The sequence below is a fragment of the Canis lupus genome, chromosome 22 (genome assembly GCF_011100685.1).
Source record: "Canis lupus familiaris isolate Mischka breed German Shepherd chromosome 22, alternate assembly UU_Cfam_GSD_1.0, whole genome shotgun sequence".
NCBI lineage: Eukaryota > Metazoa > Chordata > Mammalia > Carnivora > Canidae > Canis > Canis lupus.
In genome coordinates this window covers 46,679,015-46,702,947 of record NC_049243.1, presented here as the reverse complement: position 1 = coordinate 46,702,947, position 23,933 = coordinate 46,679,015, and the positions used below count along the sequence as shown (strand labels likewise).

General features: G+C 36.3%; 1 protein-coding gene across 3 annotated transcripts in view; it reads left to right on the top strand.

Moving 5' to 3' along the window:
* UGGT2 (UDP-glucose glycoprotein glucosyltransferase 2) overlaps nt 1-23,933 on the top strand; it is a 184,336-nt gene that overhangs the window by 17,825 nt on the left and 142,578 nt on the right. For all 3 annotated transcript variants that reach the window (XM_038569879.1, XM_038569880.1, XM_038569881.1), the window contains exons 2-5: nt 197-279; nt 8,558-8,688; nt 9,345-9,457; nt 20,111-20,285. In XM_038569879.1, the coding sequence (XP_038425807.1) occupies nt 197-279; nt 8,558-8,688; nt 9,345-9,457; nt 20,111-20,285 (502 nt within the window). The remainder of the gene's footprint in view (nt 1-196; nt 280-8,557; nt 8,689-9,344; nt 9,458-20,110; nt 20,286-23,933) is intronic.

Below are 23,933 nucleotides of genomic sequence, written 5' to 3'. Positions count from 1 at the left end.
AGTATATGCTTGTAACTTAAGAATGTCATGTAAGAATCATCATTTGTTCTCTTTCTGTATTATAGTAAATGGAAATCAGTCACTTTACTATTTGGAAGTTTTTGTTTTAAGCATAAATTATAATTGGATTTTAAGCTGTAGTTTCTCATTTCATTTTTCATTTCTATCTATTAACTGATTACTTTTATTTTAATAGTGAATTTATGGCAGAAGAAAGTAATGAAAAATTTTGGCAGTTTTTGGAAACTGTACAAGAATTAGCAATTTATAAGCAAACAGGTAGGTGATATGCATATCGTAACTTAAAAAATTTCTATTTCTGTACATACATTAGATATGTTTATTGTCTTTAAGGGTGAAGTGTAAATGCTCAATTTGGTTAGTAAGTATGAATATTAAATTTGAAAAGATATTTTAATGGAAATGATTCCAAGCATCCATTTCTGAAAAATAAAGGTTTAATCCTTTATTATAAGAACAGTCACATGATTAGCAGTGTTTGCAGATTGCATTATAATCAAGGAGAAATAGAAATTGTTCAATTATGGCTTTCTTTTTACCTAGATTTATTTGAAATAGTTTTGCATCTAGTAGTGTTTTTTTTTTTTTTTCAAAAATGCTTTTAAAGAGATTTTTTACTACTTGCCTTTAACAAATCAGGTAACCTATGTGTTTTTATTTCACTATCTAGAAGATGTAGTCATTCCTAATTTTTAAATATATGTGAATATATATTACGTATCTATATATGTGCATATTCTTTAGAATGAACAAGTGTTAATGTGTTTTCTGAGGAAAAAGATTAAAGATAATGAAATGAGGTTTTAGGAGCAGAGGCTAAAAGGTTAATTATTATAAAGAAAGGTTATTTTCCTTTCTCTAGAATAGAAAAAATACTAACATGGAATCCATAAAGGAGGATTTCTTTAGCCTTGTACACATGGGGAGATTACTATGATTACTATGGAGATTAAATATTTTAGAGACTACTTACTCTGGTGATTCGTTTATGATTTTGTTATTGAGTGTAATTGTAGGAGAAACAATAGACTTGAATATCTTAAGTGTTCATTTATTGACCTCCATTTGGGTCAAGTAGCCTTGAAGTTCAGCAATTTTTTTATTTCATGAGCTAGGTTTAAAAAAATAGAACACACATGCCTTTCATGATATTTTCAAAACCAAGTAAGCTCTTTAAAAAACGTCATTATTTAATTATCATTATTTGAGTCACAAGAGATACTGTGTACTTCCGTAGATTCTGGGAATACAAAGATGATCTGTACTCCCTGGACCCCATAATACTGTCAAGGGGACAGCAGAAGAGCGCACTCTGCTGTGAGGTGGTGAGAGCTTCATGGGCTGTGATGACAAAGAAGCACATGGAAACAGGCACCTAGTCAGTACTTCAGAGAGAGCAGGGTGGCCTTCCTAGTGGGGGGTGTTGAAGCTGAGAGTGGATGGTAGAGGTAGCCAGGTGGTAAGGAAAGGAGTAGAGCACAAGAGAGGGTGGTAGTAGGCTGTGCATAGGAATTTTGACCACGTAGAAGTAGACAGGCAAATGCATGGGGCACTGTTGATGGTTGGCTTTGTATTTGTCCTGGTAATTTCAGTTTTGATATTTGAGGCAAAAATGGGCTAGATTAATATTTAAGATTCTCATAGTTGAAAAAAAAAATCCACCAGCAGCCTGGGTGGCTCAGCAGTTTAGCGCTGCCTGCAGCCCAGGAGTGATGCTGGAGACCTGGGATCGAGTCCCGCCTCGGGCTCCCTGCATGGAGCCTGCTTCTCCCTCTTCCTGTGTCTGCCTCTCTTTCTCTGTGTTTCTCATGAATGAATAAATTTTAAAAATCCACCAAATTTTGTGGCTCTCACCTAAAGTCCTGAATGTAGCTATCTTAAATCTTTGGTTCTTGGTATATACTTTATAGTCTTATTCAGTGCTGTTTCCCACTGGGAAAGCAATCTTGAAAATTACTCTTATAAATTTTTGAACTGCTTTTAGTTGCTTAGATGTATCTAAGCACTTTACCTAAATGAAATGACATGCCTGAACAATCTGATGGCAGATGATTACTAACAAGTTAGAATATAAGCTTAGGAATACCTAAATTCTACTTCAAGCATATAATATAGGAGGTGTGTATTTCGGGGTTGAACCTAAAAAGAATTCTATTAAATAAGGATTACTAACACAGAAAATAGAATTCTATTAAAACTATTTATAATGGCAAGATCAAATACATACGCTGCATCATCACTGATGTTGTTAAGTGTAGGAGAGGATGCTGTATATTAGGAGTTAAAAATGTCAACGATTGTCAGAGTTACCGAATTCAAGATATTATCCTAGAGGAAACGTTTTAAATCCTCAGTTACTTGTAATTTTTTAGGTTGTTGAATCTCCATTAAACCCCATAAATACTCTACTGAAGAATAATTCCAGTGATCTACTTGCCTAAAAAAGTTGTAAATATTGAGGATTTAACTTTTTGAATTCAGGTGCTAGTTTCATGCCATTTAGTGAGAACACTTTACATTATGTGTCAGCAAATTAATATCTTTTAAACATTTAATAAAGATCTTAATAAAGATCTTAATAAAATTAAGATCTTTAAACATAGAATTGCCTGTTTTTTTTTAAGCTATTTTATGGTCCTGCTACAGAGTTAGGTATTTATTGATGCTTCAAGATTCAGATGGTATGATATTTGCCAACCTATGAGGTTTGTGTGGTGAGTTAGAAATGTCAACCAAGGTTTATCTAAAATGAGTCCCTACTTATTTTTACTTCCCCATGTGCTCCACATGGAAGAAACTCAAAGTCCTTGAAGATTTAATGGTTTTTACTTAAGTAAAGTTGCTTATATATTTTAATGGAAAGATTTTTGGAAAATACTATGATATTTCTAACTGAGTTACTTGTAACTGAGAACTGGATTTGGATAGGATGATGATTGCAGTTTGGATGTGTCACATTTGAAATGCTTATCAAATATCCAAGTGGAGATACCCCATAAGCTGATATATGAGTGGGAGATTTAGGTGGTAAAAGTCTAGGCTGAAGGGTTGGATTTGGGAGTTATCAACACTAAAAGAGTAATTAAAGTTAGAGGGAGGAGGTATAAAATGAGAAGAAAATAGTGCCCAGGGGCAGAAGCCTGACGAGCATCAATGTGTAAGAACTAAACAGAAGAACACACAATAGAGACTAGGAGGACCCGTAAAGGTCAGTAAAAACCTAGAAAGTATAGTGTCATGAAAGCCAAGAGAACACTGAGTGGTAAGTGATGGATGTTATTAAGTACTATAGACTGATCAAATCATGAGAATATTAAGCTTTTAACAACAGAAAAGTTATTGGTGACTTAGCAGTTTCCGTGATCTAATTATCAAAAAACTATGTGGTAGGTTGAGGTCTGAGTTGAGGTTGGAAGCAGAGAAGAATATTAAGTCTTTCAGGATGAACTGTGAAGCATGAAAAGATGCCCAAAATCCCTCATCAGGGAAATGCAAATCAGAACTGTGAGTTATTACCTTCATTCAGAACGGCTAAAATCAAAACTCAGGAAACAATAGGTATTCGTGACGATGCAGAGAAAGGGGAACCCTGTTATACTGTTGGTGGGAATGCAAACTGCTATAGCCACTGTGGAGAATAGTATGGAGGTTCTTAAAAAAAAGTTAAAAATAGAACTACCCTGGGATCCAGCAATTGCACTAGTAGTTATTTACTCAGAGGATTCAAACATAGTTATTTGAAGGGATACATATACCCCAATGTTTATAGCAGAACTATCAACAATAGCCAACCAAGGGAAAAGTCCAAGTGTCCATCAGAACTGCTGAATGGAGAAAGAAGATGTGGTGTGTATATACAGTGGAATGTTAATCAGCTATAAAAAGGAATAAAGTCTTATCATTTGCAATGACAATTGAAGCTAGAGAGTATTATGCTAAGCAGAATAAGTCAAAGATACCATAGGATTTCACTCCTTTGGAATTTAAAAAACGAACATAAGGAAAATCAAGAAACTTAACTATAGTGTGTTCTCTTAATAGAGAACACACTGATGGTTACAAGAGGGGAGGTGGTTGGGGGATGGGTTAAATGAGTGATGGAGATTAAGGGGTGCACTTGTGATGAGCACCAGGTGTTGTATGTGTTGAATCACTAATTTCTATACCCGGAAAAAAAGATTGTGCAGCAAATAAGATGGAATCAATAGTGGGCTATGTAGGCTGCTGCTTTTTTTCCCCCTGAAGGTGAGAGTGATTTATGTATATTAAATGCCAATAGGCAGAAATCAATGAAACATGACGCTGAAGAAAGAGGAAGGATACCAAAAAGGCAAAGTCTTTATTAGCAGGTTAATTGGTGAGCCTGAATTGAGTTATTTATTTTTAGCACATGTGTGAATGGGGGGAGGGGGAAGAATTCCAAGCAGGCTTCATATCCAGTGCAGAACCTGATGCAAGTCTCAGTCTCAGACCATAAGATGATGGCCTGAGCTGAAATCAAGAGTTGGACATTGAATCAGTTGAGCCACCCAGGTGCCCCTGAATTATTTTAAAACATTAGCTATCCAATATATCCACCGCATGATTGAGATGATCTTGCAAGTTAAGCCTAAATTACAGAATCTAAACCCCTGAACCCTACATCTATCTCTACATTGGGGACAATAAAAGTGACCAGTGACAAAATTTGATGTCTCTTGTCAGGCACTATTCACATTTGTTTCTGTTGACTCTGTTTTCAGACTGATCCTCATTTGACTGATGCAGTCTTAGTTATGCTATTATATTAATTTTGGTGATTTTTTTTGTTGGCCTGTAGCTATTGTGTCTTTTTAAAGACCAGGTGTTTTTTTTTTTTTTCCCAAAGATTTTACTTATTTATTCATGAGAGACACACAGAGAGAGGAGAGACATAGGCAGAGGGAGAAGCAGGCTCCATGCAGGGAGCCTGATGTGGGACTTTATCCCGGGACTCCAGGATCATGAACTGAGCTAAAGGCAGATGCTTAACCCCTGAGCCACCCAGGTGTCCCCCTTTTTTTTCCCCTAAAGATTTTATTTATTTATTTATTTTAATTAAAAAAAAGATTTTATTTATTCATTAGAGACACACACACACACACAGAGAGAGAGGGAGATTGAGAGAGAGAGGCACAGACACAGGCAGAGGAAGCAGCAGACTCCATGCAGGGAGCCCGACGTGGGACTTGATCCTGGGTCTCCAGGATCAGGCACTGGGCTGAAGGTGGCGCTAAACCGCTGAGCCACCTGGGCTGCCCTAGTTTTGAGAATTGATTTACAGATAGGATGGACCTATCAGTATAACAGGATCTGGACTGGGAGGTCAGGGAAAACTCTTTCCAAAACAAATGACACTTAAAGTTTGCTGAATAGGAGTTGGCTGAACATGCACCACTTGCCCTTCTACATTTTATGCCAAAGGAATAGCTTGTGAAGACCCAGAGTGGTTAGCCTCCTCTCTTTGAGTATTGCCTCTCGGTCTCCTATAAGCCATAATGAGATGGCTAATGATCCTTTCTTCCCCTCAGCATGGTCTGAATTTGGTCACCAGTATCCTTTGTCTTTATCTTTGTATTCTTAAGTATACATAAGTTTCTACTACTTTATTGGCTTTGGTGATATTCTTTTATTGCCAGCTAATGTTTATGAGAAATCACCGAGCTTATTTTATTTTCCACTTAATTTCCCCTTTGTTGTGGTTTGGTTAGTGATGTGCTTTTCTGCATCACTGGAGCGTGTAGCATTTACATAGTATTCTGTAAATCTCAACTCTTTCATTTAGTCTTGTTTCTATTCTTAAGTGTATTCAGAGTTCACTATCAAACTTTATGCTACAGTTTCTCCTATTATTTCTTGGTTAGGTAAAGTTTGCTTCCTAGTTGATGCTTCATTATGAACTCCTAGGAATAATGGCCTTGAATTCTTCACATACAGCACTGTGCATGCATGAATTTTATTCTTCAGATTTTTAAAAAGATTTTATTTGACATCGAGCACAAGCAGGGAGAGCAGCAAGCAGGGGAGAGGGAGAAGCAGGCTCCCCACTGAGCAAGGAGCCCAATGTGGGGCTCAATCCCAGAACCCTAGGATTATGACCTGAGCTGAAAGCAGACATTTAACCAACTGAGCCACCTAAGTGCCCCTATTCTTCACATTTCTAACATTAGAGTACCATAGTTTTACTAGAAAATGTTTCAGTGCTAGCCAGCTTGAGTCTTCATTCTTAGATACGTAGACTCATTATTTCTTTTAATTCTTGAGAGTTTTCTTGAATTGTGGTTTCATTCTCTTCTATTTCTTAAATTTTTCTAAATTAGGGATACAATTATACATACCATAGCTCTCCTTTGCCCGACTTCGGGATCTGCCAAGAACTGTAAAGGGGCTGAGGTTTTTTTTATCCTACTTGCAAGTTAAAAACTTAGCTTCCCACAATTTCAAAGATCAAACATAAGAGAGTCCTTGATCAGAGCTGGAAGACTTTGACCAAAGGAAATCTCCCAAGCGGGCCACAGCATTCTCTCCTTGGCCAAGAACCATCACAGTAACTCTTGAGACTTTTACTGTCCTGCTTGAAAGGCTCTGAGGTTGGCACAATAGATTGTAAAGAGTTGTTGAATCATAACTTGGTTGTAACTCTGCATCATGTCTTCCATCCTCTCCTCTGCCAGGCAAGCCAAGGTTCTAGTGATTTTCCAGCCTTCTGTCCATAGTGGTAACAGATTTCCTTCCTTTTTCACTTCATGTAGGTATGCATGTCTATAGCTATTGTCTGAAGAGGGTCAAACCTTGCTCTGATCCAAGATAGGTCTTTGTACTTGTCACAGTGGGTTGGACTTGAAGCTGACAGAACCACTGGTGGGGGAAGTCCACTTACATGGAGGAGTGTTAACAACTAAGACCTCATTTGGGTAAATGCCTTTGAATCTGCTGCCTAGTTCTTGACCTGTAACCTCTTACTTCTCGATAATAGGCAACGAATTGGAGGACCATTTATTGCCTAATTGACTATACAATTTTGTCAGTATGTTCACTGTCAGTTTACAAGGACTTCTTTTAAATTCTGTCAGTTGACCCATGAAGCTGACTGGGTCTTTTCTCCTCCAAAAATATCTGTTTATCTGTCAGCATTCCACCTCTATTGTCCAATCTGTCCAGTACTATGAAGGATCTGAGATTTTACCATTTTCAAGTTAACAGATTAGTTTCATGGATGCTGACAGAAGACACGAAACCCCTGGATAAGAGACAGAGGACTTTATTATTCAAAGAAAAAGCAACACCCACCGTGTCCATGTATTTGTGCTGATTCCCTGAGCCCCAATTCCCACAGGGCAATGTAGAGGGCCAGATGACCTCTGAACCATGAATGGGTTGTGTTAGGGAGCAAAGCCAAGGGTCAAGAGCCCAGCACCTTTTGAACAAGTAGTAGACAGTGTAGAAATAAAAAACCAGTTTCCCTCACCACCCCCAAAGTCTCTCCTTCCACATAGCACCTTTCTTTCCCTTGCTCCCCCAGGAGTGTGTCTGTGGTTACATTTTCCTTTTGTCTTCCCTTCTCACCATCCAGGAACTGTGATCTGCAGGTAAAGCTGTGAGTCTAACCTACCTCTCCTCTCTCAATGAAGGTTATGTCAGTTGATAACTTAGTGCCAGGGAGTAAAGGAGAGAGGGAATATCCAGGGACCAGCTTACAGGTACCTGTGCCATCTGGCTCCAGAGAAGCTGTGCTGTTAGCTCACCACCTCTGGCTGACACAGTGGCTAGAGTGCAGACGATAACAACTCCAGGTGGTGTAGAGAAAAGGAAAGGGCAAAAATTGGTGGTTCTTTCCTGCTTACCTCCTGAGTATCACCAAGCCCCCTTCAGCTCTTGGCGTCCATTCTCCTTCCACGTGATTTCCATCTCCACAGAGGTGTTCAAGAGTTCTTACACTCTAGGATTCATCCTTCTCTTTGGTGTCTTGGGGATCTTTGTAGATGGCTTTAGGGGAGGGAACTATCAGTTCAGGTTTTTCTATACAAGAAGACATTTATTCTTTTAAGGTCAGCTTCAACCTCTGTCTCCTAAAGCATTCTGGACACACTAATTGCTTGTAGCTATGTGTACTAAATCTGAGTAGAGTTTATTTATACATGTCATTTAAAATTTAGTAAGTCATACTCTTTAGCTTTATTTTGCTGTTCTTAGTCTCCTCTTAAATCCTAGGTAGGGCCTGCATCTTATCCTTGTATGATAACCCCACAGCCTTGGAGTGAATTAATCTGAGATGCTGGCATCTTCTGGAGAGATTTTAATGGCAGGATTATTTTCACCTGGACTCATATCACTCGATTGTACTTCACTGAAAGATCCAAATGAAGTTAATAAACCAGATCTTGATTTTTTTTCCATTTTTCTCCAACATCATCTATAACCAAACTTAAGATTTTGATATTAAGTTAGCTTTACAGTAGAGACGTGCCAGTGTCTTGAAAATGAAATAACATCCTATTCTTTTGAATTTTTTTTATAGAATCACCTTATTCTTATTACAACTTAATCCTGAAGAAAGCTGGACAATTCTTAGACAATTTACATATCAATCTCTTAAAGTTTGCTTTCTCTATAAGGGCATACTCACCAACTATTCAGATGTTCCAACAGGTATGTAAAAATACCCAAACTATAGTCGACAAAGAAGCATGCTGATAATATGCAGAAACCTTAATGTGGGGACGCCTGAGTGGCTCAGTGGTTAAGCGTCTGCCTTTGGCTCAGGGCGTGATCTTGGGGTCCTGGGATCGAGTCCCACATCGGGCTCCCTGTGGGGAGCTTGCTTCTTCCTCTGCCTGTGTCTCTGCCTCTCTCTCTCTGTCTCTCATGAATAAATAAATTCTTTAAAAAAAAAAAAAAGAAAGAAACCCTAATGTGAATATCTTTGGTTGAAAAAGATCTACAGACTTACAGAGCCTGCCATTGATTATATTATCATTGTTAATCATTGATTATAATTGAATATATTATGTAATCTTATAGTTATTTGGAATAAGGAAATTATGAGAACAAATGATTATTGAAATTAACAGTAATGAAAATTTTTAATTTGGCATTTTTTTCAATGACTTTGAAGCATGTTCCTACTATAAAGTTGATTTTGTTAAAGTATTTGATTCTGCCTGCATGTAGATATTTTTTACTTTAATTAGAGCAATAACTTAATAGTAGTTGATGAGTTATTTTAATCAAAGGAATGTGTGAGTTTTAAAGATCATATTTTAATTACCAACTACTGTAGCTAAATATAATCTTTGAAATCTTAGATTGCAGCTGATGAGCCTCCGCCAGATGGCTGTGATGCATTTGTGGTTATCCATAAAAAACACACCTGTAAAATTAATGAGCTTAAAAAACTGCTAAAGAAGGCTACTTCAAGGTAAGTTCATGATTGCCAATAGTGAAGAGTTGAAATAGCAGAAATTTCTTGCAATAAAAATTTTTAATAATAAAGACATTGCTTATTAAATAATGTACTGTATTGAAAAACTGAATCTGAGGTGTTCAAGTCTTTTTCTAAAACATACAAGTACTTTCAGTATAATATCTCAATTAGCTTTTTATTTTGGAATATAAATTATACCAAAATACCATAAAATACATGAAATATGTTTTATATAATCATTATTTTTTTAGATAAGCATGCAAAACTGGATTTATTTGGACTCCAACTCTTTAAATATAAACTGAATATAACTTAGGAATAAAAAATTAATAATATGAACACTAATACAGAGTGTATAGAGTTGCTTTTTGTTATAATGTATTATTAAAAACCTTTTTAACTTTTTCCAAGCATTTAATACAAATGGATATGGGCAGTCAGAATGAAATTATTAATTTATTAGTACCACTGTATGTTCTACTGTCTGATTTATTTATACTTTAAAAAGTATTAAGGTTATTCTCTAATTTTGAAAGAGTTCTTTATATATATTAAACAGTAATATATATTTAGTAATTCATATCAATACTTGTCTTTTTTATTGTAAATCTTTTAAAAGATTACATTTTATATTATACAGAAGGCTTTTTAATTTTTTGTAGTCAAATATTTCTTTTATTTGTGTATGTTTTTATACTTAGTTAAAATCTCTCAAGTTTGGAAAAAACTATTTTCCAGTAGTTTTCCTTAAGTTTTTCCTTTCATTTTACCTTAAAATCTTTTTTAAAGATTTTATTTATTTATTCATGAGAGACAGAGAGAGAGAGAGAGAGAGAGAGAGGCAGAATCATAGGCAGAATGAGAAGCAGGCTCTATGCAGGGAGCCTGATACAGGATCAACCCCGGGACTCCAGGATCATGCCCTGTGCTGAAGGCAGCCCCTAAACCACTGAGCCACCCAGGGATCCCAATCATTTTACCTTAAACTTTTAATCCATGTAAGTTAGGAAGTCCACTGTTAGGAAAGGATCCAGTCAGATATTTCTCCCTTCAGATGACTAGTTGATTATACATTTGTTATATTTATGTTATGCTCTATTTCATAGCTCTTCTGTACATTAACTGTTTCTTGTAGCAGTGCCATGCTGTTTTAGTATTTATTATTTTATAATATATCCTGGTACCTCACAGTACAAGGTCATTGCTGCTTTATATCCTCCCAATTTTTTTTTTTTTAGCTCTGTTGTTATTGATGCTCTCAAATTAATATTAAAGCCTGTTTTCGGGCAGCCCCGGTGGCCTAGCAGTTTAGCGCCGTCTTCGGCCCCAGGCGTGATCCTGGAGACCCAGGATTGAGTCCCACATCAGGCTCCCTGCATGCAGCCTGCTTCTCCCTCTGCCTGTGTCTCTGCCTCTGTGTGTGTGTGTGTGTGTGTGTGTGTGTGTGTCTGTCTGTCTGTCATGAATAAATAAAATCTTAAAAAAAAAAAAAATAAAGCCTGTTTTCTCCTACCAAATTGCCTCCCTAAGAAACCTCAGTAGGATTTTAATTAGAATATGCTAAGCTTATTGGTTAATTTAAGAACAGTTTAATCTTGCGGGATCCCTGGGTGGCTCAGCAGTTTAGCACCTGCCTTCGGCCCAGGGCATGATCCTGAAGTCCCGGGATCGAGTCCCACATCAGGCTCCCTGCGTGGAGCCTGCTTCTCCCTTTGCCTGTGTCTCTGCCTCTCTCTCTTTCTCTGTCTCTCATAAATAAATAAGAACAATTTAATCTTTATTATATTGAATCTCTCGACAGATGACATGATGTATCTTCTATTCATATCTTCTTTCATTTTTTTGTTCATGCCTTTTAAAACGTTAAAGTTTTTAAAAATGTTAAAGTTTTGTAATTCTGTTTTTAAATCAGAAATAACATATTTTATCAATTATTTTTTTATTGAGATGAATACATAGTTTTTCTCATTGAACATACTGTGTATTATGGTAATATATTAAAATTTTGTAATAATGGTGTGGGATATTTTCTGTTAAATTAATATTGCTTATGTTTTCATTAAGATTCATGTTTATTTTAATCAGAGATTAGCTATTTTAAATTATAAATGCTATCCTTTTAAAGCAGTCATTCTAGCTTTATATAGTGAATTAGGCAACCATGTAATTTCTGTAAATTCTGTTATTCTTGTACATATGTATGTCATAGAAAAGTATATCATAGGAATTAATTTAAAAAAAAAATAGAGCAATATATTTCTCCAAAGGAGTTTGATCCAGATGTTTTAATGTTTTTATGCAAGTTTTATGTCATTAAGCTTCTCTGAAAAGTACTGCCTGCTATATTTTAGGGGTATCTGCATTGAATTTTTGTTTTATTTCTATTAGTTAAGTATAGTTGATAAACGTTATGTTTGCATCAGTGCACAACATAGTAATTCAACAACTCTATACTTTTTGCAGTGCTCACCGTAAGTGGGATTATCTGTCACCATACAACATTATTACAGTATTATTGGCTGTATTCCTTATGCTGTACTTTTTATCTCTCTGATTTATTTATTTTATAACTAGAAGTTTGTGCCTCCTTAATCCCCTTCACCTATTTTGCCCATCCCCCCACTTTTCTCTGGGGACCACTGGTTTGTTCTCTGTATTTGTCAGTCCGTTTCTGGTTTTTTTGTTTCATTTATTTTGTTTTCTAGATTCCACATAGGAGTGAAATCATATGGTATTTGTCTTTCTCTGCCTTATTTCACTTAACATAGCACGTCCTAGGTCTATCCGTGTTGTCACAAATTACAGGATCTTCAATTCCATTTTTTTTTTTTTAATTTGTGGTCAGTAGGTGGGAAATTCAGGTAGAATTTCCCACCTTTTTTTTTTTTTTAAGATTTTATTCATTTATTCATGAGACACATACAGAGAGAGAGATAGAGGCAGAGACACAGGCAGAGGGAGAAACAGGCTCCATGCAGGGAGCCCAACGTGGGACTCGATCCCGGGTGCCCAGGATCAGGCCCTGGGCCAAAGGTGGCATTAAACCGCTGAGCCACCGGGGCTGCCCCATGGATCTTCAATTCCTTTATAGCTTCCCCCCCCCCCCAGTTATAGCTTTAATAGACTGTGAAATTGTCAGCCCTTGTGCTTTTTTTCTTTTAGTGCATTTTTTAATGTAATTTTAGTAACTTAAAATTATTTTTGATGTCTGAATATATAATTTTTAAAATATTGAATATTCAACTGTTAAATCTAAAATTAAGTTTAAAAAAAAGGTTAACATAAAACTTTCGTGAGAGGCAATCTGCAGTGAATCCTATGAGTCCTTTCATGTTCTTGGTCTGATTTATAGAAAGTGGAGTACTGTGACCACTCCTTAACTGAGCCATTCCTCAGGGTTGTGTTTGTAGCAGGCAGTCTGGAGGAGTGAGGTGATCTTCTTTCCAGAAAGAATAGGCTTGTTTACTGCTTGCTATAAAATAGTGGTTCCCCAAGTATAGTGTTCCTCAGCTGCAGAATATACCCACTATTTGCTATTTGTGTAATATCCATTTAGGTGTTTCGCCCACTGCCCCGCCATGAGATGATAAAAATCTAACTTAATGTTTTATAAGTAGGGTAAAGTCACACCTTAGATCTTTTATAGTTCTTGACAGTTTTAGAAACAAAGGTGAAATGCTGACAGACACATGGCTTTTCTGGAAGAAGAAGGACAGGGCCCACATGGCTGAAGGAAGATGAAAGCTCTCTTCTCTCTCCTCCACCATTTTGTACTCTCTGCTCCTGGCTGGGTAATAGCAGTTTTCTGAACTTGCTCTAGCTTCTGCCATAGTGCCTTGATATATGTGCCTGTAGGAAAAGACACCCAAACTCAACTGATGGAGTTTGGAAGGTGTTTACCACTGGCAAGGGTTTAAAATGATCTCTAGACCAGTTTGATGAAGTTTTATTATTTTGGCTTTCATGAATGAATTATGTTTGGCACTTTTACCGTATATGTTTATGCTGTGAATGTTGTGAATGTTCACGAAGTCTCAAGGGAGACTGCCACCTGTACCGTCTATTCCTAGGTGAGCAACATAGAATCCTAGGAGGAGAAAGAAGCTAGAATAGAATACCAACTTTAGTCACAGTCTCAGGGGCTGCTGGGTACCCAGAGGCAGTTTCAAGTACCACAGCGCCACCTGCTTTAGTCATCAAGTATACTCCTTTTTGAAAAGCAGCTCTTAGGGGCAATCAAGCCCTAATTGAAACTGAAGGAACCCAGGGAAGCCTTGTGTCTCTACTATCTGATATTTTATGTTTTGGTCTGGGTCAAATAGGATTCAATGACTAAAGAGGTAGAGGGACCTGGTCAATTGAAAATGGTATATTCAAGAGCATATTTGTTTTGACTTAGCAGGATCTTAGATTTACATGAAAAAGTGGTAGCTACTCTTTGGGACAAACCTTCTGCCCTATTAATACTACTTCAAGTGAAGTTTCTGGCTCATTGGGGCCCTCAGGACACAGTGATTTCCCTTAATGCCTGGGCTGGGTTACTGGTGGTGGTGGTATCTTTAGGCTGCCGTTACTCTTCAGTCAAGCCACAGCTATATAACATTAGAAGCTGAGTGGTCACTCCATTCTGTGGGCAGAGTTCAGAGCAATACTCTTTTCCTGACTAGTCCTGGACCCGTTGATGAAATTTAGTACATTTATACTGACTCTTAGACTGTTGTCAGTGTCCTGCCCATCTGGTCTGCCACTTAGAAGACTACCAACTGGCAGAATAAAGACACACTCTTTGGGGGCTGTATTCTATGAAGATAAATTGCAGCTGCCCATCTGCTAGTCTGAATTATTTCTGTAAAAGTACACAGTGTTAGACCCATTCTTTTTAGTCTGAAGTCAAACTACTTACCACTTAAAACATAATACTTTACTACTTGAAACAAAAACTCTCTAGCAAAAAAAAAAAAAAAAAGGGTAGAATGATTTGTCTCTTCTCTACCTTCTGTTCAAAGATCTGTGCTCTGTGCTCGGGATCTGCCCTAAAACTTGACAGATGTTGTATTATATATGTAAATACACATATGATTATGTATTTAGGAGAAAGCAACAGTAATTGTCGTCTAAGTAAGTGTAACTTTCTTCTCCTGCCCCCAACAAGGAAATAAAATTATTAAGGAATTTTTTTTTGTTTTTGGAAATTGGGAAAGTGAGAATACCACATGAAAAGAAAAGCAACTTTGATGCCCTGAATGTGTTATGATTTAAAAAAGGAAAAAATAAACTGAGTGTTTAGCTCGAAGGGAAAAAGAAAATAATATGAATGCAAAAGGTAATAGAATTATTCTTTTCTGTTGTTTCAATCATTTATTTAAAGAAATGGAAAACCTGAAAGAAAATGAAAACTTAAGGAAATTTAGGAATGAGGAACATTTGTAGAGGGGAAAACTTAAAATATTTGTTACTCTAAATACATATTCAAGTAAGTTATTTGCTTAAAAAAACACTATGGATGAATATTGATAGTGTAAAAACTAAGGCTTATGTACCTAAGGTTCACAAAAAGAAAAATGTATTAACCTAAATGCTATATATAGCTTCTCTCAGGCTTCAATCAGGGAATTGATTTTGCCTTACCTGAAAGCTAATAAGTTTGTCTTTGACGGTTTCATGGATTCTGGCAGAAGACCAGAGACTCTTGGGTTAGAAACAAAGAACTGTACTATTGGTGGCCACAAGCAGCATGAGCATTAGCACGTTTGCACTAGTTCCCTGTGGCTCCATATTCTCCAGGGGTGAAAACGGGCCCACAGGAATACAACATAAGGAGCTGGGAATGTATCACAGCAGAAGGACACAGTGCTTGGGGGAACCTCTGGCTTCTAACAAGCAGTAAGCAACCTTCTCCTTGTCCCAGAGGAAGACGTTCACACACGCCTCAAAGTCTCTTGCTGCAAACCCTGAGAAATGGCCTGTCCTAGTCTTAACACACCCAGAAAGATAGTCAATGGCTATGGTATAATGCCCCTCTCAACAGTCCATCCTTGGGCCTGACAGATTCTTGACCAAACTCAAAATTTTTATGACTATGCAACCCATCAGCCATTCTGTTGTCTCATAAAGCATTTAACTAAGGCTATTCTCAACAGGACTCGAAGCAGCAGGATGAGATCCATCTGTAGGTCTCACCATGCTCAAGGGTCTCCGATTCAGCCAACTATGTATAAGTCCCAGGGGACTAGTGTGTCCTGTTTCAGAGAGATGGGATGTCTAACATCTGTTATCCGTTAAAACCTGAACAAGGAAAAAATAAATAAATAAAAAATAAATAAAACCTGAACAAGGGCATTTATACGGACCTGATCTTTGCCATCACTGCAGATATTCACTGGGGACAGTAAACGGGCCAAAAAAGCAAGCCCTTTCCCCACTGGAAACATTCTGTGCCTGGTTTCCCCAAATACAAACATAAACCCCAAAGTGGCACATGTCATTCTAGTTCCACCATTGTTAAACTTTCACCTGGTAGCTGTAGCCTCAGTCTTCATGTGGCCTAACCCAAGGCTGCTCCCGGCACAGAAGTACAGAGTTTGCATCATTAAGATGACATTGTGTCAGTCTGTATATTTATGCATGAATTTGGGGCATAGGGTAAATATATATTCAGGAGACCTTTGTCTCTGGAAAATCTCTTCCCTTCTAATTTTTCCTTTTATTTTTGACCTAAATATTTAAATCTACTAGCACTGTTTCATTAGCAGCGTTTCTAACTACTAACAATAGTAAATTTTTGAAAACATTTTGTTTCAGACTAATATTAAAATGTAAGATATCCTGTATAAATTATGAAATGTACTTCTACATTACTGATTTGACAAAAATCAGTATTTTTTAATGATAATCCACTTAGTGTCATATGAGTTCCAAGGTATCAGTTAAAATTAATGAAATGATTTTAATAATCTCATCTAGTTTGATTCCTTTTTACTTTTTAAATGTATGATTTTAGCATACTTTTTGTATTTATTAACAGGATCCTATGAAGTATGGCAACTAATTGTTTCCCTTGTTTTGTACATTCTTGTCTCTTCATCTATTGCAGAAGAGATTGTGAGCTCAACACTTGGGGCTGATAAAATTTTGTTTCATATTTCAAGTATCTAAACATTGACAGTAATATCTTTAAAATCCTATCTTTAATGTTAATGAAAGTGGACGATGGGGCACCTGGGTGACTCAGTGGGTTAAGCATGTGCTTTTGGCTCAGGGTGTTGGGATTGAGCCCTGCATGGGGCTCCCCACTCAGTGGAGAGTCTGCTTCTTTCTCTCCCTCTGCTCCTTCCATTCCCCCTTCTGCCCCTCCATGCTTGCTCTCGAGTGTTCTGTCTCTCAAATCTGTAAAAATAATGAAAGTGGATGAATGTGTAAAACTTTAAAAGAAATTTATTAAAGTAATGTGGATGAGTGTGTATACATACTATGACAGCCAAACTAAAAATTACTGTAAAGGTGCTTGAACTCATGTAATCTTATAAACCTGAAATACAGTACTCCATTCTAATAATGTCCAGAAATATGATGCATTTGAAGGCAAGTAATTAGTGGAAAGTTTTCATTATTAGGTTAGTAAAGAGGTATTGAGCCCTTGAGTGATTTTGATTTAAAGTAAGTCAGTAGGAGAAAGAAAGAGAGGAAAGAAAGAAAGAAAGAAAGAAAGAAAGAAAGAAAGAAAGAAAGAAAGAAAGAAAAGAAAAGAAAGAAAAGAAGAAAAGAAAAGAAAAGAAAGAAAAAGTCAGTCAGTAGGGACGCCCGGGTGGCTCAGCGGTTTAGCGCCACCTTCGGCCCAGGGCCTGATCTTGGACACCCAGGATCGAGTCCCACATCAGGCTCCCTGCATGGAGCCTGCTTCTCCCTCTGCCTGTGTCTCTGCCTCTCTCTGTGTCTCTCTCATGAATAAATAAATAAAATCTTAAAAATAAATAAAGTCAGTAACCAGGAATAATAGTAATTTAGCCAGTTTTTATTTGTAAAAGTTAACTTATTTTTATTGGTAAGCCTTGTTCTATAATAATAGGAATTTGAGGGATGCCTGGGTGGCTTAGCGGTTGAGCGTCCGCCTTTGGCTCAGGCCGTGATCCTGGAGTACCAGGATTGAGTCCCACACCAGGCTTCCTGAATGGAGTCTGCTTCTCCCTCTGTTTATGTCTGTGCTTCTCTCTCTGTGTGTGTCTCTCATGAATAAATAAATAAAATCTTTAAAAAAAAATTGAATTTCTCTATTAGAAGAGGTAATTTATATAATTTTCCAGCCATATCAGAAAATCAAAAAATTAGTAATGTTACTTACTATATTTAGTTTATTGTAGAAAGTCTGTAAGTTTTCATGAATATCCTAGAAATGTTTCTCTTTAAAATAACAGTGGTTATCACCAAATGATTATATCAATTTCAATTTAGCTCAAGTAATAGAATATTATTTTTGAATTTTTGACATTTAAAATCATACTTCTTGATAAAAAGATTCAATTTTCATTTTAAGTTTTAATTTTAAGAATTTTCTTCCTTACTCTGTACAGGTTAAATTAACTACTATGGGAGAATTAAAAAATGTAAAGAAAATATGCCACAAAATAACTTATACACAAAACAATATAATAAACATTTAATAAGATAAACTATGATATAAACATGCTGTAAAATTTTATAGTTATGTCAGTAAGTGAAAAAAGAATGCAATACACACATCCAGTATATGAAACCTCAGGGAATCAATTCATTATGTCCATCTGAGTGCAGAATTTGTCCCTTTAATTTTTTGATGCATTTTATGTTAGTTTACGCCAAAAGCACCATGTTCCCAATGTATTAAGTTTAAACATTAAAAATTAGAATAATGCAATGTATGCATACAGAAAATTATATGATTCTTTTTTACTCCTGACTTCTAGAACTTCTCCCTAGGGTCAACCAGTACAGTCAAGTTCTCATGTATCCTTTTAGAAATAAGGTATATATATATATATAGTCATAATTACATAGATAAATACTCCCTACTTTCATCATGAATGGTAGTATACCACCCAACATTTGGTTCCTTTTTTTCCTTGATGATACTCTTGATCAATAGTTTAAATAACTGGAGGTTTGCAAGAATGAGAGAAGAATTATTTCTTGAGCATCAGGCATGTGCTTTATGCTCTGCTAGATGATTTGCAAGTCCTTTTGGTAAATCTTTAGGACACTCACTAAGGTAGTGAGAATTCCTCCTCTTGAGTGGTTAAAGAAATCAGCCCAAAAGAGAGCAAATCACTCGTTTAGAGTCACATACCTAGTAATTAAACTAGAACTTAAATCTAATTCTGCCTACTTTCAAAACCCAGTTATTTAAAGATAGTAAATAAATAAAGTTTGTAGAGATCTGAATTCATTACATAAAGGTTATTTCTCAATACCTTCGTTGTTATTAATCTCATCATCTTGTTTTTCTTTCTACCTGTGTAAGTTGTTAAAAGATGTGGGTTTGGGATTCCATAGACAGGAGTTGGAATCCTGGCTTTCTGTTTGATCTTGTGCTGGACATTTAACTTGTCTGACCCCTGGGAACCTTAAAAATTTAAGTAAATGATAGTAACTATCTAAAGGAATTGTTGAGAAAATAGAATATATATAATATATATATATTACTAATGTACCAATGTACATTATGAATGTGTATATATATATGTATAACTTAGCACAGGTTCTGGCAAATAAGATATCAAGTCTATTTATGATAGGGCCAGACCACAGCACTTCTCTATTTCTTTGTTTATCCTTGAGGATTTCATGAGTTGTTATTTATATTAAGTATTGATAAGTATTAGTACTGATAATCTTTGTATGATATAGTGCTTTTGTTTTTTAAATTATTTGGAGCCCACTTTCAGGAAATGTGAGGTATGAAAAATTATACCCTTCTAATTGAAGAAAAAATTTTTTCATTGAAAAATATATTGCTGTTATGTTATTTAAAGATAGTAAACCTTGCTTATTAAAAACATTTGTAATATTCAGTTTTGGGTTAACCAGATTTCTTTTGTCTTGAATTGAAGTCACTTTCTATTGATTCACTCAGATTTCATATAGTAAATGGGGATTCTTTCTCACTTACATATAGCTATAAAATTTTCAGCATGTTTATGTTACATTCTGTTGTATATGTTTGTTTATGTTTGTTGTATTGTTTTATTGTAAGGAAAGTTATTTTGTAGGTATACATGTTTTTAATTTTCCCACAGAAATTACTATGTTAAATTGTACACAGGATGAACATTCACCACAGGAAGTTTAAACTCTTTTTCTGTGATTTTTGTGTGTGTGTGTGTGTGTGTGTGTATAAATGTGTATATATATGTATAGATGTATATGTGTATTTTTTTTCCTGTAAGTTGTTTGATAAGCAGAAATTATAAAAGGTCATGATGTGTTTTCAGTATACTCTTTCGGTTCTTTCAGAAGTTTGTGTCTTGGAGCGCCTAGCTGGCTCAGTTGGTAGAGCATGCAACTCTTGGTCTTGGAGTTCTGAGTTTGAGCCCACATTGGGTATAGAGATTACTTAAAAATAAAATCTTTCAAAATAAATAAATAACAGAAGTATGTGTTTTGTTTCCATTTTAGGCCCAGACCTTATCTGTTTAAAGGAGATCATACATTTCCTACAAACAAAGAGAGCTTACCAGTGACTATACTCTATGCTGAAATTGGTACCAGAGCATTTGGTAAATTTCACACAGTATTGTCCAAAAAAGCTCGAAATGGGGAAATTCTGTATGTTCTTCGGCATTATATTCAGGTACAGTTTTATCCAAGATTATTTTGTCTATAAAAAAAATATGTTTGGTAATTTCCTTAGTAGGTTTTACATAACTTCCACCTGAACAGTTAAAGATTTTTTAAAATTAACACACCTATCAAATGTGAACTTTATGTGGAAAAATACATGAGGATTCTGTATCTTTGGGGATCATGTTGATACTCCTTTCAATTCAGATTCCTTTCTTAAATCTGAAACAGGTTTAAAAGTTGGATAAAATAACCATAATGTGTATAATATTTGCTAGAATTCATAAATATAGTTTGAATTTTTTTTTGTTTTTTGAGAAAGAGAGGGAGAAAGAGAGTGTGGGGGGGGGAAGGGAGAGGAGGAGAGAGAATCTTTTCTTTTTTTTCATAAGATTTTATTTATTTATTTATGAGAGACACAGAGAAAGGCAGAGACACAGGCAGAGGGAGAAGCAGGCTCCATGCAGGGAGCCCGACATGGGACTCGATCCAGGGTCTCCAGGATCATGCCCTGGGCTGAAGGCAGCACTAAACTGCTGAGCCACCCGGGGTGCCCAAGGAGAGAGAATCTTAAGCAGACTCCACACTCAGCATGGAACTGAACCTTACAACCCTGAGGTCATGATCTGATCCAAAATCGAGAGTCAGACTTGACTGACTGAGCCACCCAGGCACCCCTTTAAATACAGTTATTTTTAATGAAAATGTATTATGATGAGGAAATCTAATTTAATTGATATACTGATAGTATTTATTAGTTCAAAATATGAAGCACTGCATAAGAATGCTGTTAACTATTTCTTTGGATGGCTGACTACCGTTTTATTCAAGTTTCTGGTCAAATATGTTGTGTTCCCACTCTTCCAAACTCACATTGCTATCACACTCTTATTATGTAGTATTCTGGCTTAATGATTGTATAGTACCCATTGGTATATCTCAAGCTTTATTTATTTCATACCTCCACACCATTCCTCCCACCCCACACAACCAAACTCACACAAATATACTAGAACATAATGACCATTAGAAGGAGGACTTTGCTTATTTTACCACTATATTCTGAACATGGAAAGAGTATTTTAAAATGAAATGTTAGTGATTTGCATATTAATGTTTAAGTTAATAAAAGCATTATAGATATAGTTGTTAATTGCTATACATATTCTTTACCTGTTTTTGTATTGGATAATTTGGGTTTCTCTTATCGACAAATTTTAAAAAATATGTTTTGAATACTAATCTTCTATACTTTGCAAACATCTTCTATAGTATTTCTGGTCTTCTGGTATTAAAAAAAATTATTTATGACATCTTTGGTTCAGTGCAAGTAATAATTGTGATGTAGTCAAATTAATCCAATATTTCTAATAGTTTCCTTCACGAAATCATAAGGACATTTTCCTGTATTTTCTTATAATAATAAAGGGCTAATCTTTATGTTTTGGTTTTAATCCATCTGGAATGTATTTGAATATGCTGCAGGTTAGGGATACAATTCTAGTTTTTCCATATGGAAAATTACTGTTTTTCACATAATTTATTGAACAGTTGAGTATTTTAAGCCATCATATGCCAAGTTTTCATATAGGCATGTATGTTTTTAGACTCTATATTCTGTTCCAATAATATAGATGTCTGTTCTATACAAATATATTTTAATTGCAGTAGCTTAAACTCCAAAGCAATCGTGACAAAGAAGAACAAAGCTAGAGGCATCATGCTTCTGGATTTCAAACTATATTACAAAGCTATAGTATTAAAATACTGTGGTATTGGCATAAAAATATATAGATCACCTAAGCATTCACCTGGGAAAAGGAAACGTGTTTAGTAGGTGAGCATGTTGAAATTTGTAGTTCAGTTTATTAGCCTAAAGAATGGGAGATGGGCTTCTGTGCTGAGGGAAGAAGTTTAGAATCAGATAAACCCAGTACTGCCACCTACCAGTATGAGGCTCTCCCAAGTCTCAGTTTCCTCAGAATTGCTACAGAATGAAAAGTAACAACTACTGAAAGAGTCCCAAGACAGCAGAGGAGTAGAATACCTTAGTTTCATCTGGTCCCAGGAATTCAGCTAGATAGCTACTAAATCATTCTGAACACCTGTGAACTGGAGATTTAAGAAGAAAGTAGCTGCAACTCTACAAGTAGAAAAGTGCCCACTTTCTGCAAGGTAGGAGGTGCAGAGAAATAAATCTGAGACAATATATGGGAATATAAACCATGGCAGGAGGTAGCCTCAATTAGCCTGCTTCTGGAAAGTGGTAATAGCAGTCAGGTGCCAAATCAGAACTTTCAGAACTTTTAGAAGTCTGTTTTAGTGAGGCATGTCCTGGCCTGAAAGGTGTTCAGGTGATGAAGTGGGTCAAAATCCTAGGTGGGACAGTGTGGTCTCAGGATCCTCAGGGTCACAGAAAGGCTGGGAGTGCCTGAGTGCCCTAGAGTTCCCAAGCATCGGAAAGGGGAAGCCAGCAACAAACAGCCGAGGAGTGAGCTTTCAGCTCCAGGTTGCCATAAACTGTGAATGACACACGGTAATCATGACTGCTCTCCAAGCAGGGGCCCAACAAATGGCAGAACGGCAAGAACCCCTCTTCCCTCAAAAGGGTCTGCAGGGCTTGGAGACTTGAATGAGGGTCACGTGCCTATGATGGAAAGGCTCAGTCACAGGCTGGGTAAGCAGAGTTCGAATGGAGCCCAGGGAGAAAGGAGTGACTGCTTTTCCCTGAGGGAGTACTGAAGAGTGGTCCTGGAGACTGACAGGTCACCATTTTCACTCATCCTCTAAAGCTGTGAGGAAAGCCTTTGGAGAACAAAAGCCGAATAAGCAAGCTGGAGCAGATTACCTCACCTGGCTCCCTGACAAGGGTGGTGCAGTCCCATGGGGGTGCAAAGACACCTGAGAATCAGCACAACAGGTCCCTCCCCTAGAAGATAAGCACCACTATCCAGCCAAGACCAAATCTACTGATCACAGAGAACTGCAAAGCTCCAGCACTAGGGGAATATCACATATATAATTCATGAGGGTTTTTCCCCCACAATTCTTTAGTCTTTCAATTTTAATTTTTTTCTTTCCTTTCCCAACCAAGTTTTTATCAACTTTTTAAAAAATCTTTTTTAATTTTCATTTTTACATTTACATTCTATCCTTTCATTATATTTAATTTTATTTTTGTACATATATCTTTTTCTTTCTTTACAATTTGGGGATGCATTTTCTCTTTTTTTTAAGATTTTATTTATGTATTTGAGGGAGAGAGAGAGAAAGCACAAGCAAGACGAGGGGCGGAGGGATAAGCAGGTTCGAGCCCCATACAGGATTCAGTCCCAGCTCTGGGATCATGACCTGAGCCAAAGGCAGATGCTTAACCAGCTGAGCCACCCAGGTGCCCCAGGATGCAGTTTCTTCTAACAGACCAAAAATACACCTAGAATCTAGTGTATGTCTCTGTTCTCTTCTCCTGTTTGATCATATTCACTTTTTTCTCTTTTTTTCTTTTTTTTCCTGATTTGTTAGTCTTTTTAAATTTTCATCTTTATGATTACATTCTATCCTTTCAAAGTACTTTATTTTTGTATATTTATGTTTTTCTTTCTTTACAAGTTTGAGATATCATTTCTTCTAACAAACTGACCAAATATACTCAGGACAT